The 19,062-nt window shown below is 32.0% G+C and overlaps 2 protein-coding genes across 5 annotated transcripts; both read right to left on the bottom strand.

Moving 5' to 3' along the window:
• Nucleotides 1–760: 760 nt before the first annotated feature.
• LOC113859327 (protein PLASTID TRANSCRIPTIONALLY ACTIVE 16, chloroplastic) lies at nucleotides 761–3,513 on the bottom strand. The gene is made up of 5 exons (XM_027492133.1): nucleotides 3,121–3,513; nucleotides 2,115–2,567; nucleotides 1,913–1,981; nucleotides 1,584–1,642; nucleotides 761–1,301 (listed from the first exon to the last, which is right to left on the bottom strand). Exons 1-5 carry the CDS (start codon nucleotides 3,511–3,513, stop codon nucleotides 761–763), a joined length of 1,515 nt encoding a protein of 504 aa, XP_027347934.1.
• LOC113857457 (serine/arginine repetitive matrix protein 1) lies at nucleotides 992–12,772 on the bottom strand. Of its 4 annotated transcripts, XM_027489379.1 has the most exons (19): nucleotides 12,474–12,765; nucleotides 12,196–12,285; nucleotides 11,895–12,017; nucleotides 11,445–11,612; nucleotides 11,258–11,344; nucleotides 10,992–11,119; nucleotides 10,272–10,319; nucleotides 10,123–10,179; nucleotides 9,092–9,898; nucleotides 8,636–8,818; nucleotides 8,394–8,537; nucleotides 8,073–8,267; nucleotides 7,140–7,983; nucleotides 6,820–6,893; nucleotides 3,121–3,795; nucleotides 2,115–2,567; nucleotides 1,913–1,981; nucleotides 1,584–1,642; nucleotides 992–1,301 (listed from the first exon to the last, which is right to left on the bottom strand). In XM_027489379.1, the coding sequence occupies exons 1-13, from the start codon at nucleotides 12,492–12,494 to the stop codon at nucleotides 7,362–7,364; spliced, it is 2,673 nt and encodes an 890-aa protein (XP_027345180.1). In that variant the 5' UTR covers nucleotides 12,495–12,765; the 3' UTR covers nucleotides 992–1,301; nucleotides 1,584–1,642; nucleotides 1,913–1,981; nucleotides 2,115–2,567; nucleotides 3,121–3,795; nucleotides 6,820–6,893; nucleotides 7,140–7,361. The 4 variants fall into 4 exon arrangements, with proteins under 4 accessions (XP_027345180.1, XP_027345182.1, XP_027345181.1 ...); XM_027489381.1 differs by lacking the exons at nucleotides 992–1,301; nucleotides 1,584–1,642; nucleotides 1,913–1,981; nucleotides 2,115–2,567; nucleotides 3,121–3,795 and adding an exon at nucleotides 6,352–6,602; XM_027489380.1 differs by lacking the exons at nucleotides 992–1,301; nucleotides 1,584–1,642; nucleotides 1,913–1,981; nucleotides 2,115–2,567; nucleotides 3,121–3,795 and adding an exon at nucleotides 6,392–6,743 and having other exon boundaries at nucleotides 12,474–12,772.
• Nucleotides 12,773–19,062: the final 6,290 nt, after the last annotated feature.

The following is a 19,062-nucleotide window of genomic DNA, read 5'->3' as shown; positions in this document are numbered from 1 at the left end:
TTGTAAAGTTTTGAGTGACCCCATGTCACTGTAGATTAGATATAACTTTCATGTCTTTGTTATTTATGTTGCGCCGAGACACATTTCCATGTCTTTTTTAAACATGAAATATATTTAATTTTCATTTAATACTTTTTATAATGCACAGTAAAATTTTGTAAAAATATATAAGCTTATTCTTTTTTTCAATAAAAAACAAGCATGAAATTTTAATTTATATATATTGTATAAAAAATTAACATTATACTAATTTCAAGAACTGGATTACTTCTTGAATAGCAAAATATAGACAGCCTCTAATTATGCATTCAAAATGTACCTGTTGAAAAATCCATTGTTAGCATTGCATTAATCAAGGCCATAAATATTTCCGACCTAATTTAAAGTAACTATTTCAATTAATTGATTGAGATGATTCATATCAAACTTTTTAAAAAACATCTCAAATTAATTTTATGTGTGAAGAGAATTTCTATTAGAAAATTTGAGTCATGGTGCTGCTAATATTTTTCACCCAAAATTCTTATTCCAAACCAAAATCTAAACATAGAAGCAAGAATGCATAATATAGGGAAAGGGAAAACCTTGTTTTTATTGTTTTCCCCCCGAAAATAGGGCATACAATTACATAAATAAATATTATGTTTCAAAACATACAACTTTACAAAACCATACACCATCCAACCAAATTATCTACGTTACCATTACCACAGACGCAAACAACATAGTTTTAAGCTGTGCAATGTATGTTCAACTTCCACTAATCATCGTCAACATAGATAGTCTCTTGCTTGAACAGGCCACCGAACACGTTCCTCACCTCCTTTTCTGTCCCTTCTTGCTTTGGTTTTTCCACCTTTGGTTTACTACCACCACTTCTTGGAGTTGTTTGTTTAACCACTGCCTTGTTAGGTGCAAGACTCCGAGCCTTGACTTGTCCCCTTATAGTGGCTAATTGAACCTTTGGTTTCTCATCCTCATCACCCTTTTGGGTTGAAGTAGCAATCTGTGAGCTCAACTTTTGCCATGAAAAGCCTGCACCAAAATCTTTTGCCTTGTTCAAGAGGGTTTCCACTGATGCCCCTGCCGCCTCTGCCTTCTCTTGAGCCTCTTGAGCCTCTTGAGCTAGACTAGTTGCCCGTGCTTCTTGCTTCGAAAGCTTCTTCACCTCTTCTTCCAATTTCTTTGATGTTTCAGCAGCTTCACGAGCCTTTTCAGCAGCCACTCTTGCTTCTTCCTCTGCTTTAGCTTTCTCCAGCATTTCAGCATACACTTGTCTCCTTCCATCCTCAGGAATAGTGCTGTAATGAAACTTAAAAATCAAACACAAATGGATTCCCATCCTCCTCTAAGGAAAGCAACGCCAAAGAAAAATGTTAACCTTGACCCTTAAGTTTAAATAACCAATAATAGTACGACTTATTTTAAAAAAAATACATATTTATTATACTATTATAACTTCAATGCCATCAATAGGGTTTTTTTCAATAAAAGCTTGCTACTTTTAGATGCTTCAACTCAGTTTTAAGAACTAAAATTAGATTTAAAAAAAAAAAGAAACAACCTATATTTAACCAATTTACCTGAAGTGTTCTTCTACTTGCTTCAAGGGGGCACTCGGGTTCGAGTACACTTGGACAACCTATTAGAGAGAGAGAGAGAGATTAAACAAAAAACGAAAAAAAAGGTATCTTGGTCAACAGAAAGCTTCAATCTTCTATTTTTTAAAATAGAATAATTCTAAACCCCCTATGATAATATCTTCTTACTAATCCTCTTATATAAATATATATAAAAAAAAATTAAGATGATTTTTTTATAATGACTCTTTTAGGATGATTCATGTAACACTGTCCTTTCAAATGTATATGGCCATGTGAGGATGCATTATCCAGAGAATGTAAAATGATACCTTGTTTTCTGCTACCTCTGTGTTGGAGAAGACACCGGCCACTAAGGATGCAATCTTGGACTTTGATACCTATAATAATCATCATTTTCTTAAAAAACTAAACACATAAAAGTATGGAATGGAAATAAGAATGTAACAAAGAGAGGGAAAAAGGAAGATAAAATACAACATCATTAAGATATTATCGCATACATTACATTACTTTATAGTCGTTCGAACCGGGGCTTCCTTCGCCTAAGACGACCACATTGTATGAACCTTCGGGTGTGAAATCATCGGTCAAACTTGTCTTGATGAAGGTGTATTTGACGTCTGTTTCGATCACTTTCTGTAAGAACTCTTGTATGGTCAATGGTTGAGACCGAGAGAAGAGATTGTTGAAGAAGGAGGAGATGCCATCCAGTACATTGTAGGTTGAGCCGCCCGCGATGCTCTCGTCGTAGATGACGGCCACGTGGCCTACTCCTGCCAGCTGTGCTGCCTGAACCACTTGCAATGCGTCTGAAGTTGAGACCGGTGTCGTTGGCCCATTCTCTGTGGGCCCAATTGTCACAACCACTTTGCTCGCATTGCCTATTGCTTTGGCTATTGAATCTGCATCATCGAAGCTTGATTGCACTGCGTTTAGACGCTTCGCCTCTTCCTTTGATATGATCTGTGTCGCGTTGCCCATGCATCAGTAACCGGAACGTACTCCAAATGGAAATGGAAATTTCATATAAATTCATAGTGTTTAAAAATATATTGAAATACTTATAACCATGAAATTATAACTATTTAAGACTTATTTAGATTCACGTTTAAACGATTATAAATTTTACGTTTTTTTAGTTATGACTTCTAGCTTGTATTCACGTTTATTACACCCTTTTAAACATGTCATTAGCAGTCGTGAATCCAAACTCAATTTCAATACATTGCTACGATTTGCTTGCTCTATACATATCAATTTCACATTACGATGTCGTAAATTTTACCCACATATACTTGCTACAAAGCTTGATTTCATTTTGATTTTTTTTGTTATTTGTGTAATGGCCGAGTTGATCCTATACTTTCTTTAGAAGTACAATTAAGAAAGAAAAGGCTTAATTATAGGAGTTGTGTAGTTTGCTTACTGTTGAACTGACCCTTTATAAGATATTAACAATTTGGAGAATTGATCAATAGAAATGCAAGCTATAGAAGTGTTTGATTAAGAAGCTTACCTTGTATTGAGTAGCAAGACGAGCGAGTTCTTGTGCAAAAGCAAGTTCGGGGACTCCAGCACGTACACTAAAACCTTCTCTCAGCAGCGTTTGTGCAATGCGAATACCAGCTTGGCCTGTTGCGCCAGCCACAAAGACTGCTGAAGGATCCTTGCGCCTAAAGGAAAAACCGGGAGAAGAAGTGTTGCTTGTAAGTGGGATCAAAGATGTGACATCAGGTACCTTTCCAAAGTTGAGACGAAAGGGGTTGGAATTGGAAGAGGTAGCTCCATCTTCACCTTGCTGACTAAGTGACTTCTTAGCAAAGACTCTTAGCCTTGGGTTGCGGAGGGTCAACCTTGAATGAGGGGTGGTGGGTAAAAGAGATGAATTGGATGTGAGTGTGGGAGCCATGGATAGAGTGAAGATTTCCAAGGTGACCCTTCGCCTTCAGTTAGAGTTTGGTTTGTGCATCTCTTAGCTACTGAGTGAACCATTAGTTTTGTTTGATGTTGGGGAAATTATCTGAATGGAAGAAGCCAGCGAATTGGCTATAGCCACGTAGTCAGAGTTTATCCATTGCAAAAATATCCAACGCCAACCGTTCAAACAACGCACAAATTCACCATCCCTTTTCACTTGGGAATCCAAATTTGTATCCTCTCCATTCTTGTTATCTTTCCATCCATTGATGCACTTTGGAAAAAAAATTTATGCTAAAATTAAATTTTAGGGTAAGCAAATGGTGCCCCGATACAAGGCATGAAAAAGCCTTCGAATTTAAAAGATATTTTATGTTTGCCTGTATTCAAGCAAATTAAATTAGTTTTTCAATTTGCTTGTTCTTATATGAACCATTTACATAACACAGTCCCATAAATTTAGATAATTACAAACAAAAAAAGTTTATTCTGTATATTTTGTAAGTTTTGAATTTCTCCAATATTAATAATATTTAATTTTTCAATTCAATCTTAACTTAAAAATTTTATAATTTTTTTTATTTTAGAATATGTATCTCCTAAATTTAATCTAATTTAATATGATAAAATATTTCATTAATATTTAAAATTCTTACTCCTTTTTAAATTTATAACATTTATTAAATTAAAAGTAATCATATTTTAAAAACTAAATATTTTAATTTAATAATATCCACATAATACACATGTATAAATAAAAGTCTATGAAAAGTGAAACATTAAGAAAAACTACTCTCCTTTATAATTCATCATATGTATATATTAAAATTAAAATTAATCAAAAATAATATATTAATCACATTTTTTTTACATTCTCTTTTACTATAATAGTTTTACGTTCTACTTTCCTCTTTGTTAATAATATTATAAATTTTGAGATTAAAATTATTAATTAAATTTTTAATTATCTTATACAATTTTTTTTAATTTTTCATAAATACTTATTTTTATATTTATAAAAAATTTCTTAATATTTTATATAAATTTTTAAATTTTTTGTAAATATTTATGTTTACAATTGTAAACTTTCTCCTATTACTTTAAATAAATTCAATTTTTTATGAATATTTATTATGATATTTAATATAATATTTACAGTACTCTCAATAAAAAGTATTAACGAAAATTGCAAACTTTATTAATTTTATCTATTTTTCTCAAAATTTGTTATATTATCATTCTTTCTTTAGTTAATTATAACAAAATTATTTTAAACATTAAAATGTATTTCACACTTTTCTATCTATATTATATATAAAATATATGTATTTTTTACATTTAACATAAATTAAATATATAAATTATTTTTTTATCAAAATATACATCATAATTGATATATATTTCTTTATTATATTGAATTACTTTTATAATCAGGTAAAATTTTTAATTTGTCTTTTAATTTTTATAATATATTATGACGATTCATATTTATAAAATTACGTTTTATAATTATTAAATTATGTATGTATAATATTTATATATTACACACACTACTAAGCTAATTATATTAAAAGTTAACAATATTCAAATTATAGCTCAATAGTTAATTTCTGCATTGCAGACACTACAGATTATAGCTTATCTGAGTAAAACTAATTGTCGCGGGTAAAATGTTCTGATAAAGTGATATAACGAATTTCCTATAAACACGGTAAATTTCACTCGGTTATTTACAAATTGATTTGTTAGTATGCATCTTGACATGAAGAAACATGTGCTACGAGATAGTTACCAAACTCACCCGATTTGGATGAGATTAATTAAACACGTTAATTTAATAGTGCTTTACTTTTAAGTTTTGAATACTTCAGGAATAAATCAAATATTAATTGGGAACAACGTTCAGAGCGGGATGGAAGCAGTATGTTTTTACGGGCAACTTGTTTACTCGCTCCCTCCGTTTTTTAAATAATAAAAATACTCCAACAAACTTTTAGGGTATAAAAATTAGTAACAATTACTGATTATATTTCGACAAAATAAATAGATCTTATCAAATCAATTTCAACTATTAATGTATTTCTTCAAACTTTAAAAAACAGTCAACCTGAAAATCACTAGTTTCAGATTATTGAGAAGGCACAAATAATTTCTAAATAAACCGTAACTATAATTAGCTTTCAAATAAAATTATTTTTCATAAACACACCAAAAAAACCTTCATTTTACATAAAATCATTAATTTATCACCTACATACAATCTTTACTCATTTTAAAGAACTATAACAGACCTTGGCTGTCAAAAAAACACACTGCTAATAAAAAAAAAAGATATCTCACTCGCAATGCACTATACTTGGTAAGAACACGACCTGTTCATTGATGTAAAAAAAATAATTGTACTACATTTTTAAAACTTTTCAAAAGCCACTTGAAGAAGAAAAAGAATCAGTTCCTTTCCAAATTTCTTTCCTTATTTTGACATAATTATTCTAAACAGTTTGAAAAAGGCCACAAATAGGACCTTAAACCATGCCAACTTAGTTTTTGAAAACTAAAGTAACTTCAGACCAAAATGGATAAAAAAAATAAAAAATAAAAACTAGAGTCAAACAACCCTTAAAAATGCTACGGTCCCAAAATAAACCTTAAAATTTTATTTGAGAATGAAAATACAGTGTTCTATTTCAGAAGCCAATTTTTTATTTTCATTTTTCGTTTTTCTATTACTATTTTCTGCATAAAACCTTTTAAAATAAGAAACAAAATAAAAATGAAATGTATTTTGAAATTAAAAGTGAAAAACAAAAAAAAAAAAAAACATTTTCCGAAACTAAACGACCCAAAATCTTTGCACTGCAAGAAAGGAAAATTGAAAACATTCTTTGAACTTAACAGCCACAAAAAACGAGTTCATAACGTTAAAATAAACAACAACGCATTAACATTGCAACAAAACAGGGAAATCCAAAATAAACTAATTGCCCTACACGAAGCAACCATGAGGAAACCCACCACACCAGAATGCTTCAAAGACAGCGATTTGATGTTCTTGCACACAATACATTCAGAAAAACACGTCTGTACAAAGCACACAGATGCATCAAGCTCAATATGGAGCCAAGAAATACATCATGGAGATAACCAGGAATCACAGCCCAGGAACAACTCCCAAGATACAAGGTTAAGAGTTTTGAAAAAAGTATAGCGAGAAAGGACCACCTACGTACATACAACAGATTTACTAAGGAAGCTCTTCTAGAACCAAAAAGATGCTAAAAGAATGAAAAAACTTCACCTGAATTGAAGTTCAAAATATAGGCCTGCACATGGTCTTCTCACCAGGTCATCTAGAGTTGACATAAATTTCATCTACCAATTGACCAGAAAGCTAATTTAGTATCAACCTCATTAATAATATTCACAATACCTTCAGGATTAATCTGGTCTAAAAAAGAAACTAGTCAACATCACCCACCACATCAAAGCCAGAGGGAAAAGAAGAAAAAGAACACAAACCAGAAACAACCAAGATGGCAGAAGAAACAATAGAAGACAAAACCAAGATGCAACACCCCCAAAGCATGAAATTCCCAACCAAGGGGAGACAAATATTACCAGTAAACATAGGGCAATGTCTGCATAGAGTTGTACTCAACAGATTTGCTCAGAAAGCGTCATTTATCCATTTCCGCTGCCAGCATTAAAGATAGACGACATCAAACATCTACCAAAAAAATAAAAAAACATAACATTTGTAAAGCCAGGTTTCTTAAATAAGCTAAGATATTTCTCAATAAGTTTTTAAATCATAAAACTTAAAACTCAATAGTGTTGTATTCAGTTATTCATGCTCCTCTTTGCTTTGAGGGATTCTAGAGCCTTGTTCCGTAATTCAATCTCAAGCTTCTTTTGCTCAGATGGCATCTCTTCACTGTCACTTCGATGACAATCCATTGGTTCAGCTTCGTCATCTGAAATATCGTCTGCTTTACTCTTCATTTTCAGCTTCTCAGTACGCCGTTCTTCCCTTCTCCGCCGTCTTTCTTCACGTCTTCGACGCTTCTCCTCTTTCCGCAGTTTCTTCTCCTCCTTTCTCTTTCTCTTAGCCTCTTTCCTGTCCTCCAACTCAGAATCATAACTATAATCCTCATCAGAAGATGCATATTTTTTCTCAGACCTTTTATGCTTTCTCCTATCCTTTCCCTCCCGTCTACGCTTACCACTTTCCTCAGAAACAGAATCATATGAAGCACTCTGATTGACAAGGTCAACTTTTTCGACTAAATCTTCAGTGGCTTCAGATTTGTGGCGCCGATCACAACTTTTGGCATAATTTGAATGGGACCGATCCTTATCTACAGCATAAGATTCATGAAGCTTCTCCCTGGAAAAAGTTTCCTTGTTCATTGGTGACTTCTGTTGAGCAGAAAACTCGGTGCCTTTTCCAGAAGATTTATCACTGCCAAAGGAGTTTTCCATTATCAGAAATGTATGCAGTGTTGTACAGGCATTAAAATTAGAACAACTGCAGTATGCCAACCATATTACCGTTTTATCTCCCGGTCTTTCTTATTCCAATCATTGTTATCATAATGACGATATTTAGAAGCTGGATGAGCCGCTGCTCTTTCAGGAGAGAACCCATCCTCACGACGAAATTTTGCAGGTGAATCTTTTTGCTTACTAACTGGGGAATCTTTTGACATGTTTAGTAATGAATTCTTCTTAGGATCTCTGCCCCCTCTACGAATGAGACAAAAAAATTGAGAAAGAAGAGACAACAAAACAATAAACAAATCTATCTTAGAAACTTATTTTCTTAAAAAATAATCACCAAGTAACTGAAAGTTATCCAATTTAAATGCAAACCTAGAATAATATGGTTCTTCAGCTTCTTCCCTTGTCTCTGGGCTGTAATGGCTAGGTTTCTGGGTTCTTTGTTTCTTCAGAGGACTCAAGCTTCTATCATTGGTCAGCTTCTTTCTTCTTTGCTTCAAAGGGCTTTGATGAGGCCTAAACATTTCAAAAAGCAAATAAACGTGCATAAACACTCCAAGTCTGAGGACTGATTAGAAGACAAGAGCATAGGATAAAAAGTCAAGGAAAACTGCCTTCTGTCTTCACTGCTGGTCCCACTACTTGCTTGTGGAGATACAGATCGAATTGGAGACTTCTCAGGTGTGGACATTGAATCTTGTGATTTACAGTGTGAAGCTTTGCCACTTTTATCTCTTTGTACAGACCGCAAAGGACTAGAGGGTTCACGAGTCTCAGATGATAATCTTTCTTGGGTTCTGCAATCCCCAAAGATTTGCTAAATTTTGTTGCTAGAACAAACCTTGTCAAAACTATCACTCCATAATTTTGTAGTTCCATACAGGACTTGGAGTAGAGCCATTATAATATTTCTGATTATAAACTCTCAACCCGCTTCGAAAATGAATAAACAATTTTACATTCAAAATATTTCTTTTAAAAACTTTACTATTATCACATTAAAAAAATTCATGCACACCTGAGACAACACAAATAATAATATTCAAGCATTTCATTAAGTTTCACTATACCTGACTCTTCCCATAGAAGACTGCAGAGGACTTCTCTGGTGCCTTGGAGGAGATGGAGATACACGCCGAACTGGAGACTGAGAACTCCATTCATCTCGAGAGGGAGACCTCCGTGAGGAAGTATTTGGAGATCTTTTCTTAGCAGAAATAGGTGATCTACGCCGCAATGGAGACAGAGAACGCCGAATTCTACTATCATACCTTCGTCTTATGGGGGAGGGAGATTGCATGGGGGAGTCTGATCTAAGTCGTACACTGGTTGGTGGTATTCGGCGCACAGGTGAAGGTGAAGGTGATCTATGCCGAGTTATAGGTGATCTTGGCCGTATAGGAGAGGGCGACCGCCCCCTTCCAATAGGTGATCGTGATCTATGTCGGCGCAAAGGTGATCTCCGTTGACGCAGTGGAGAAGGTGATCTACGTCGACGCAGTGGAGAAGGTGATCTTCGTCGACGCACTGGAGATGGTGATCTTCGACGCACTGGAGATGGTGATCGTCGTCGACGCACTGGAGAAGGTGATCTTCGTCGACGCACTGGAGAGGGTGTTCTACGTCGACGAAAAGAAGGTGAACTGCGATGGAATGGAGAATGCACTCTACGTCGTAGAGGAGAAGGAGATCTGTAGTTTGAGCGGGATCTGGATCTTCTCCTTGAATAAGATAGTCGTCTATTAGGAGATTGTCGAGGGGAATGTCTTCGAGGAGAAATAGATCGCCGTCGCAGAGAATGACGAATCTTTTCAAAAGAAAGGGAGCGTCCTTGAGCCTCTGGAGACCTGGATACACTCCTTGACCTGCGTCTACCACTAAACAGCACATTCCAATTAATACAAAATGACAAATCCCAATTAAAATTCATCATACAATATCATACTAATCAGAAGACTAAAACGGGTGGAGAACAAAATGAAGGTCCAACAGCTGGCCAAGTAACACGTTTAATTATGCATCATATTAAGATAATGAATGGCAATACCTACAAGAATGAATCAAGACAAGAGAAACTAAAGTAGCATATACAGAATCATACCCCGAATAGCTCCGAGAATTTGAAAATGATTTGCTCATTGACCTTGAAGGTGAGCCTCTGCCAAAGACAGCGAGCACCACATATTTACAATCTTTCAATTCAATATAAAAGATGGAAAATATATGAAAGTTGGTTTTAAATATTGTTACCTATGAGGCGAAGTGGAAACTGCAGCTGAATGGGGGGACCTAGAAAACCTATGATACAGTGTAGCCAATTAGTATTTAGTACTAGAGACTCAATTGAAAAGTTTCAAGGTGTAGCCAAGTTCATCAAGATTCTCTTCACCCAAACACCAACCAAATACTCAAATAACAAAACTGAAACTTAAATAGAAAGTTCAAAATAAATGTTTATGGAATGATTGGCGTCAAATTTCAAAGATGAAGTCCTACAACATCTAATATAATGTTCCAATATCAAATACTAATAAAGAACAATAAATTCAAATGACTTCATAATGCAGGAAGTTTTAATAATTTCTCAAAATCTTCATACTGATTTTAATTAATTATTATATTAGGCAATTTTATGGTTGCCAATTGCCAATTTTAAGGTTAGGACTGAAGTTTGTTAGCTTCTTAGTCAAGTTTATACTACAAACAGGCCTCTTATGTGTAAAGTGTGTTACACCTTATATTCACACTTGAGCATATTCTTCCAAGGATTCTAATAATCAACTAGGACGTTCCCTAGCCTCTTCCACAATGTGTCACTACTATATAATAAGTAACAACTTAACATAAAATCCACCCACTGTGAGAAATTTAACCATTGTTTTTTTTTTTTTTTACGGTTTAACCCACTGTGAAACCACTAAAGAAAGAAACAAATATTATTATGAAAAAGAAGGAATTGATCTATTTAACCTGCTCCTTGCTCTAACACCGTTCCTCTTGTCAGTTTCGTTCCCATCCCGATCGTAGTACCCTGAATCCCTGGGCTTCAAGGTTGAGTCAGATGCAGTATCATTATCCTTCGCATCAAATCCACCGTCCTACAGTAGTTTGAGGTAAAGGACATGAACCCAAATAATTGCAGAAGCTAGCTGAATGCCATGAAAACACAAATGGAAGTTAAAACCAAAATCTCAGCTCTATAAAATGTAACTCCAGCATGGACACGGTGGTATTACCAGTTTCTTCAGCCTCCCTTCCATGATATCTCTACCTTCCTTATCTTTTTTCCTCTGAATTTCACTTGTGATACGATCATTTTCAGCCTAAAACATCCACAAGACACAACTTTTGTCAGAGACCTCCAAAGTAAAGAGAAAAGGTATTTTGAGAGCCAATGAATGGCATATCAAGAGTCAGCAGCACCTTCTTCTTCTGGAGTTCTTCTTCCTTGGCATCCAAGAACTGCTGAGGAACACCACTGGCATTTTTCTGTGCACTGAGAAGAAGCACCCAGAGTTCTTTCATGAACTTTCCAGTGTTTTTTTCCATAAATCCAGTAATTTGTATTTGGACTTCCTTCCCATTCACTTCCTGCATCATAGTGAATAGAATGTGAATGGTGAAAAGTTATAGCACGGAAATATCAAGAAGTTCATGACTGTGAGTACATTGACAATAGTTCATTTTGAGGAATAAAACTGCACATTCAGATATTAAAAGCAAATAGGTGTTAGGTAAATAACATAATGCAAATTTCAACATATAGACATTACAAGAGGGAAAATGGCAATATTATTGAGATTATGAGTCATGGCAAATACAAAGGTGAAAAGTAAAATAACTTTCAATCTCCAAGAGAAAATGGTAAATTACCTTTGCATCCAGAAGGCTGTGTATGAAGTTAATAAGCACTTCATCTTCGAACCCTAGAAGCTCGGTCACCCTTCTAGTGATCCAAGGCTTAATTACCTCCATATTAACCTTCGTCATGTCCACCTACAAACCAGTTTTCAAGCATAGCTGAATTTGAAACAAAAGGAGGACACATAGAGAAAGGCAGCGACTGATACAAATTAAATTTATCAAGTTCATATACACGATAATAATCCTCGTTGTTCCAAATAGCAAAAACCCTTAAAAAACCTAAAGATCAAAATCAATCAAGTAAACGAACCAGGTGTTCCAACTCTGGGGCAAACTTTTGCGATTTTAGCAGCTTTGCTTGCTTGTTCGAAAACCGAGTGTCTTGATCCGCAGAAGTTCCCTAATACAAATTTCAGCAATTACAATTCATAAGTAACATACTGCAATTAAAATTACAAGGGATTGAGAACGTGACAAAAAGCAAATAATAAAAAAGATAAGATCTAAGAAATTTTCAGATAACTTAGGTCCGATTCAACACAATAAGCAAAAGAGCATTTGCTAGTTCGAAGGTGACGCGATACTAACTCGAAAGAAACCGCCAGACATCTTCTGATGCTAATCGTTTCGGAACGGATAGAAAAGTGTGTGGCGGAGATTGTGAGTGAGAATCTAGGAGCGGAGAAAGATGGATTCCGTAGTAGCAGTTTGGTTCAATCTATGGCATGCGACGTTGAACTAAGATAAGTAAAGGATGGAAGATATAGGGTTGTGATTCTGAACAGTGTGGTGAAGAAGAAATGAGAAGCGAGCTCTAGAGGCGAGCGCAGACTAGCTATACGCCACGGAGCTTTGTTTGGGTTCACAACCTAACCTACTCCAAGCATGCCCTAATTCTAATTCAACTGACATGATTACAAAATTATCCCTCCTGTGTTAAATTACAACGCTGCCCATCACAAAATATTTTCTACTTTGTTTCCTCTTGCCGTTCTTTTGCCCTTTCTTCGGATAGAAATAGATCACTAAATGGAAGGCAGAAAATGACTAATTAAGTAATTGATCATTTTTATTTAATATGATAAAAGATTAAAAAAAAGGAAAAATAATTAAACTTGTAAATTTTAAATATATTCTTCACCCTAAAAATATAATGTTATTAGTAAGTATATTTGACAATTTTTTAATAAAGAAAAGTATCATTCTATTTGATTCTTTGTTAACCAGATATAAAAATAATTAAAATAGATTTTGAAGAAAAAATTAAATGAATGAAAATTTCATCATTTTTATTTTTCAAAGAAAAACAAAATCACATATTGATTTATATTCTTTTATTATTAATAATATTTTTCATAATAAGAGTTAAATGTTAAATATTTTAAGTTGATTTTATTTTCTTTTATAGGTCGTGGTGACAATAATATAGACATAATTAATATAAATTTTAATATGAAAATAATGAAGAGTAAAATAAAATAGAGAAGGAAAAAGAAAGGTAAAAAAGATTGAACGGATAATGTTATAATATAGTTATAACTTATAAACAATAGCATCTTACACTATTTGCTAAAGTTGCAAGGCAAAAAAGAATTATTTAAATGTTAATAATTTTTTTTACTATGTTTCTTAACTTGTATCAGGTTGAAGGTGATAAAAAAATATTTAGACATTGATAAGGATTAATTATCTTAACAGTATGAAAAAAAAAGCTCTTATAATTATGTTATATGTATTTATTATTATTATTATTATCCTCGATTCTTATTTATTAATATTATTTATGTTTTAACGTATATTATTTTTAAAATAGTGTGATATAAATTTATTATTTATTTATATTTATATTTTTTTTATGAAATTATTATTAATGTTATTAAACTTTGAAAGTTTAATAACTCATTCAAGATAATAGGCATTAGATTAGAGGTTGAAGTAGTGTGTTACTATCTAATTTGAACTAGTTAAAATATGAGCTAGTTCATTTCTAATTTACGTAAAAATAAGATTGTTTAATCGTTTTTATTTAAATAAATTATATAAAAATACAAAATTTACTTAAACAAATCTATCATAGAATAACATATAATATATTTGAAATCTTATTGGAATAGTTCACTCACCATTCACATCCTTTGTATTGGAGTTTCTCACTACAACAACCTTATCTTCAATCATAAATACAATAGAATAAGGCTTTTCAAGCTTTTCACTAACATCAATGATCATTCATATGAAAAGTATGAGCATTAAAGTTGCAATAAGACAAAGAACCACCTATATGTTAGAAGTGGTATTGAAAATTGACCCGTTTTCTTCAAGCTTCACTCTTAAGGTGCAAATATTCACAAAATTACTGATATGAGCAACTCCAGAAGAGGCAAACCGATACTCAACAACAAAAAATTGAACATTTATTAGCATGGATTGTCCTATAATGAAGTATCAAGCATGCTCATTAGCTAAACTTTTGAGTAAATGAATAAATTTTCAAGTAGCTGATCAAATTTTGAGTCATTAAACATCTTACATTCAAGACCAACACCTATGATGGATTAGAGAACATTATCGTAGACAATAATGATGTCGACACATTATTAGCCACAATGTTTGAACACATATTGTATGTCGTTATATATGCTCACAACATTGTGCTCTTATTAGCGTTGTGTCAAAAATAGGTTGCAAAGAGTATATAAGGAAGCAAATAATACTTGTAGCCAACACTTCAAACACATTAATGACAATATATATGTATATATATATATATATATATATATATGAATCGATAATTTTATATTAAATATTAATTAAACATATTAATCAAATCAATTATAAAGTCAAATTTCTAACTCAATCAATTCACATTAATTATTATAACATGTCACTAATTGTTAATAAAAAAAATCTTTTATAGTCTTAATTTAAATATTAAAGTCTAACTCAAGTAGTAATGATGTGAACACTAATTGTGCTTGTGGTATTTATATTAAAATATTTTATTTTATCTTTTGGTCTTAGAACAAGCAAGGAAGTGATTTTGCAAAACATTGTAGGAGATGTACAATAATAAGCGTCAATAAGTTCAAGATGTTTTACATGAAAGTGAAAAAAAATGGTATGAAAAGATTTGGATGGATAGTAAACATGTATTCTCATTATTTGTAACGTCTTAAACTTTTTATTCTCAAATTACAACATTCATTTATATATAATCGGGATAAATAATATAAATTTCATATATATAACGGTAGTATGAAAAGAATGTAAAAGGAAATTAAAACTTTTCTACAATTAAGGTCATTTCTAAAATTTTATTATCAACATGATACGATGAATAAAATAAATTGTAATTTGATAATCATAATATGCCAAAATAATTAAGGAAATATATATATGCTAAACTTTCATTTACATATAATGAGTGTAATAATTTATAAATTATTACTCAAAATGTGTAAGACTAAAAATAATAATTATATAACTAAAATGAATTAAATCTCAGAGTAATCATAATCCATATTTAAAATAATAAGGATCTGGTACTAATCATTATCATGTCATTCCCTAATCTCTCCTAGATCCTCAAAATCTAAATCTTCATCATCTCTAAGATAAAAGATCATCAAAATCAGTCGCAATTTCAACCGTGATCTATTCAAAAATCACTCAGGTCGATCTTTCGAGATGATCATGATCAGAATAAATACACAAGTAACTCATAGCAATAGAAGTCCTAAAAGTTCCTATGTATATATATATATACAAAGATTATGATGGATCATATTATTTGAAGGAAAGTGTAAAGGAATGCTATGGTATAAGTCAATCTCCAAAGTGTATATGTGACTAGGTACATTATCACAATCTATAGCAAACTTAAAATAACAAATTTTCTAATACTCATTAAATATACAATTTAATCTATATTGTATAAAACTATCTATTAATCTAATTCGCTCTCGAGGTGTTGTCATCCTTGTTACCTGAAAATTTTAGTAAGGATGAATATTTTTTTTGTCATTAAACATACATTCATATCAAACATTAATATCATAACATGATTATAAATATAAAATAGAATAACACATAATAAATTATTGTATGAAACTATCTATTAATCTAATTCGCTCTTGAGGTGTCGTCATCCTTGTTACCTGAAAATTTTAGTAAGGATGAATATTTTTTTTTGTTATTAAACATACATTCATATCAAACATTAATATCATAACATGATTATAAATATAAAATAGAAGAACACATAATAAATTCAACCACAAAACAACATGACAACAATTCTCACACAGTCACAATACATAATTATATCATGAATCCTTAAGTCTCCCTCTTAAATACGCACTCCTAGTGAAACTCTGCTCCAATCATAAAAGACACAGATTAAATTGTCTTAGCCCGTAGGAAAATTAATAAAAGAAATGAAATCTCACTTCCTATAGATCCATCATACTATATTGGATAACTAGAAAGGAAAGAATACAAAATTCCAAATAGAACTCATTATGGAGTTCTCTTTCTGGTCTCTCAATGTTCAGTTTTGACAATGGTCAAACCTTAACACAATTTTGTTACACAACTTCATTCTTATTACAAGACAAGAAGTAACGAAGGCAAGAAATATGATGTCTCCAGCACTTCTTAAGGTCTTCCTCAACTAGGTAAATAATTGTTGGTTAGCGTATACACACAGATACAACTTATACAATAACAGATTCTTTAGAAAAGTTATAGTCAAGAGTCTAGTCAATAAACGAGTGTGAGGTTATGTGACACATTTGCTCTAAAAAAAAGTGTGCACACATACGCAAATGTTGTTCATCACCCTACATTTCTCCTATATTTTCTATCGTCTCTAGATTTTATACCTCTAGTATATCTCTGTAACTATTCACACTAGATTCATTTAACATTTTATACTCATATCATATTCTTTTTCATACCACTTCCCTTATTTAGCTAAAAGATTGTGCTTAGTATAACACTTTTGGACTAAGTTCACATCACTTATAATATCATGATATATTTCCAGTCATTAAGTTTAAACTAGTATCATCAACCTTTTATCACAATCACATAATTCTCAACTATTATATAACATTTACTCATCATACTTTTCAGCTAAATTCTCATATACACATCTTGATATATAGGCCAAACATCTCAAATTAACAAGCGCAATATCATACTTTATCATAACATCTCTACACTTGGTTCTTACAGCATATTGCATATAACACAACATGATAACTCAAATCAATCAATCAAACACATATATCATTAATTTTCATCACAAGTACTATTATTAAAACATATATTTTCATATAATAATTATGTAATAATACTCCCACAAGCACAAAATATACACTTTAATAAAATGACAAAATAGAATTCTCCTTACCTCGAGATGAATATTCAGAGAGAGATTAATGAAAATTCTTACTCAGTAATAAATGTTTTCTTAAATATCATGAGATACCCTTAAGAAATGAAAAACAAGATAAACGAACGCAAAGAAACTTACTTGGAGTCGTTTAGATTTAACGACTAAGTTCATATTAAAAGAACAATCAGAGTTTGGATGAGGTTTTTTTTAAGAAAAGAAAGTGAGAGTTCACAGAGAGTTGAGAAAGAATGTAGGGTATGAAAATGAAATGAATTTTCTATGCTAGAAATCTTTTAAATACCCATCAGCTCTATGCACTCTTACTTGAGCACAGAACTCTCACGTAAGCAAGATTACTCTCGCTTATGCAAGCCCTGTCTCGTTTGGACCAAAAAATCAGACAATAGTTTTTTCAAGCATTTTTTGATATTCTTACTTCGTTGAGGGGTTACTTTAATGCATTTCCTATTCACTGTGCATGTCATTGTGGTCATGATTTTGGGTGTTAGTGTGTTTGGAGTGTTAGTGGGTAACTAGAGCATGAGACAAAGGGAGGCAAGGAGGCCATTGCTTGTTGAACTCAAATCCATGAGCCATGGGATGCGTGCTCTTCCTTAGTTAGAGATGGAGTGAAATGTGAATAGTTTTTAGCATACAAGTTGTCGTCTAGGAGTAGGCGATGACATATGCATGTTGGCCCCTTTTGTTAGGGTATAATCAATTTTTAAATCATGTTATTTTTAAGTTATTATCCATACTTGTTCTATGAAAATGACAATGCAGAGTTGTAAGACTTTGCAAATACTTTAGAAGATGAAGGAAGGATATGACATATATGACCCTTTAAGGATACAATGCTACTTAAGCAAGTGAATAATTAAATGTATAAAACTATACAATCAATAGGTCTTCTAAAAAATATATAATCTAAACAACACAATTCTCTATACGTTTCCAACAACGAAATTTCAATAATATGACCAAAACTATATCCAAACTTAAATATTCTTCCATGCATTTTTCTGCCCATAACCAAGTCACCAACATTAGAAGTAGTTCTCAAAATATAAGGGTATGCAAAAGGAGAAGAAGTGTGGTGGGTGCGAGCCAAGCTCTTCAACTCACAAACTATGCAACACACCTTCACCTCGACTTTACCCTCACCCCTTCATCTATAATTCCCTTTTGATTGCCTTGATGTAACGTTGATTCTAAAATTGTTGTTTATAGTCACTTGTTGGTTGCCTTTAGAAAAACTCACATGAAAGTTGAATTCAAATAATTGTTTATTAGGAAGAAGAAAAACCTTTGACACATGAGATTATAATATCTTTGTGTTTAGTTGTTGGGTAATTTGACTATTTCCTTAACCCTTTACAAAGAGATGAAAGATAAAGATTTGTTTGCCTCCAATTTATTCATCTATAACACCCTCATCACTATGCTTTGCAAGCATGACAAGGTGGAAAAATTATCACCCAAACACTCATTATATTTTTCAAAATTAGGATTTCAAGAAAGAAAAAATACGAAAGAGAAAGGGGATAGATTTCAAAACATTTTATATAAATATTTAAAATATATTCATAGACTAATTTGTAAATATTAATTTTAAATAATAAAATATTAAAAATTAAATAATTAATATAAATAAATTATTTATCTGTCAACCAACTCAACACTTAACAAAAAGGAGAATAACAAAAGAAATTAAATTTTAACATCTTAATATTTTAAATATTAAATACTAAAAAAATTTATAAATATTTATCACAA

The sequence above is a fragment of the Abrus precatorius genome, unplaced genomic scaffold (assembly GCF_003935025.1).
Source record: "Abrus precatorius isolate BTA unplaced genomic scaffold, Abrus_2018 Scaffold2, whole genome shotgun sequence".
NCBI classification, from domain to species: Eukaryota; Viridiplantae; Streptophyta; class Magnoliopsida; order Fabales; family Fabaceae; genus Abrus; species Abrus precatorius.
The sequence above is the reverse complement of the archived record's forward strand: the minus strand, read 5'-3'. Positions and strand labels throughout refer to the sequence as shown.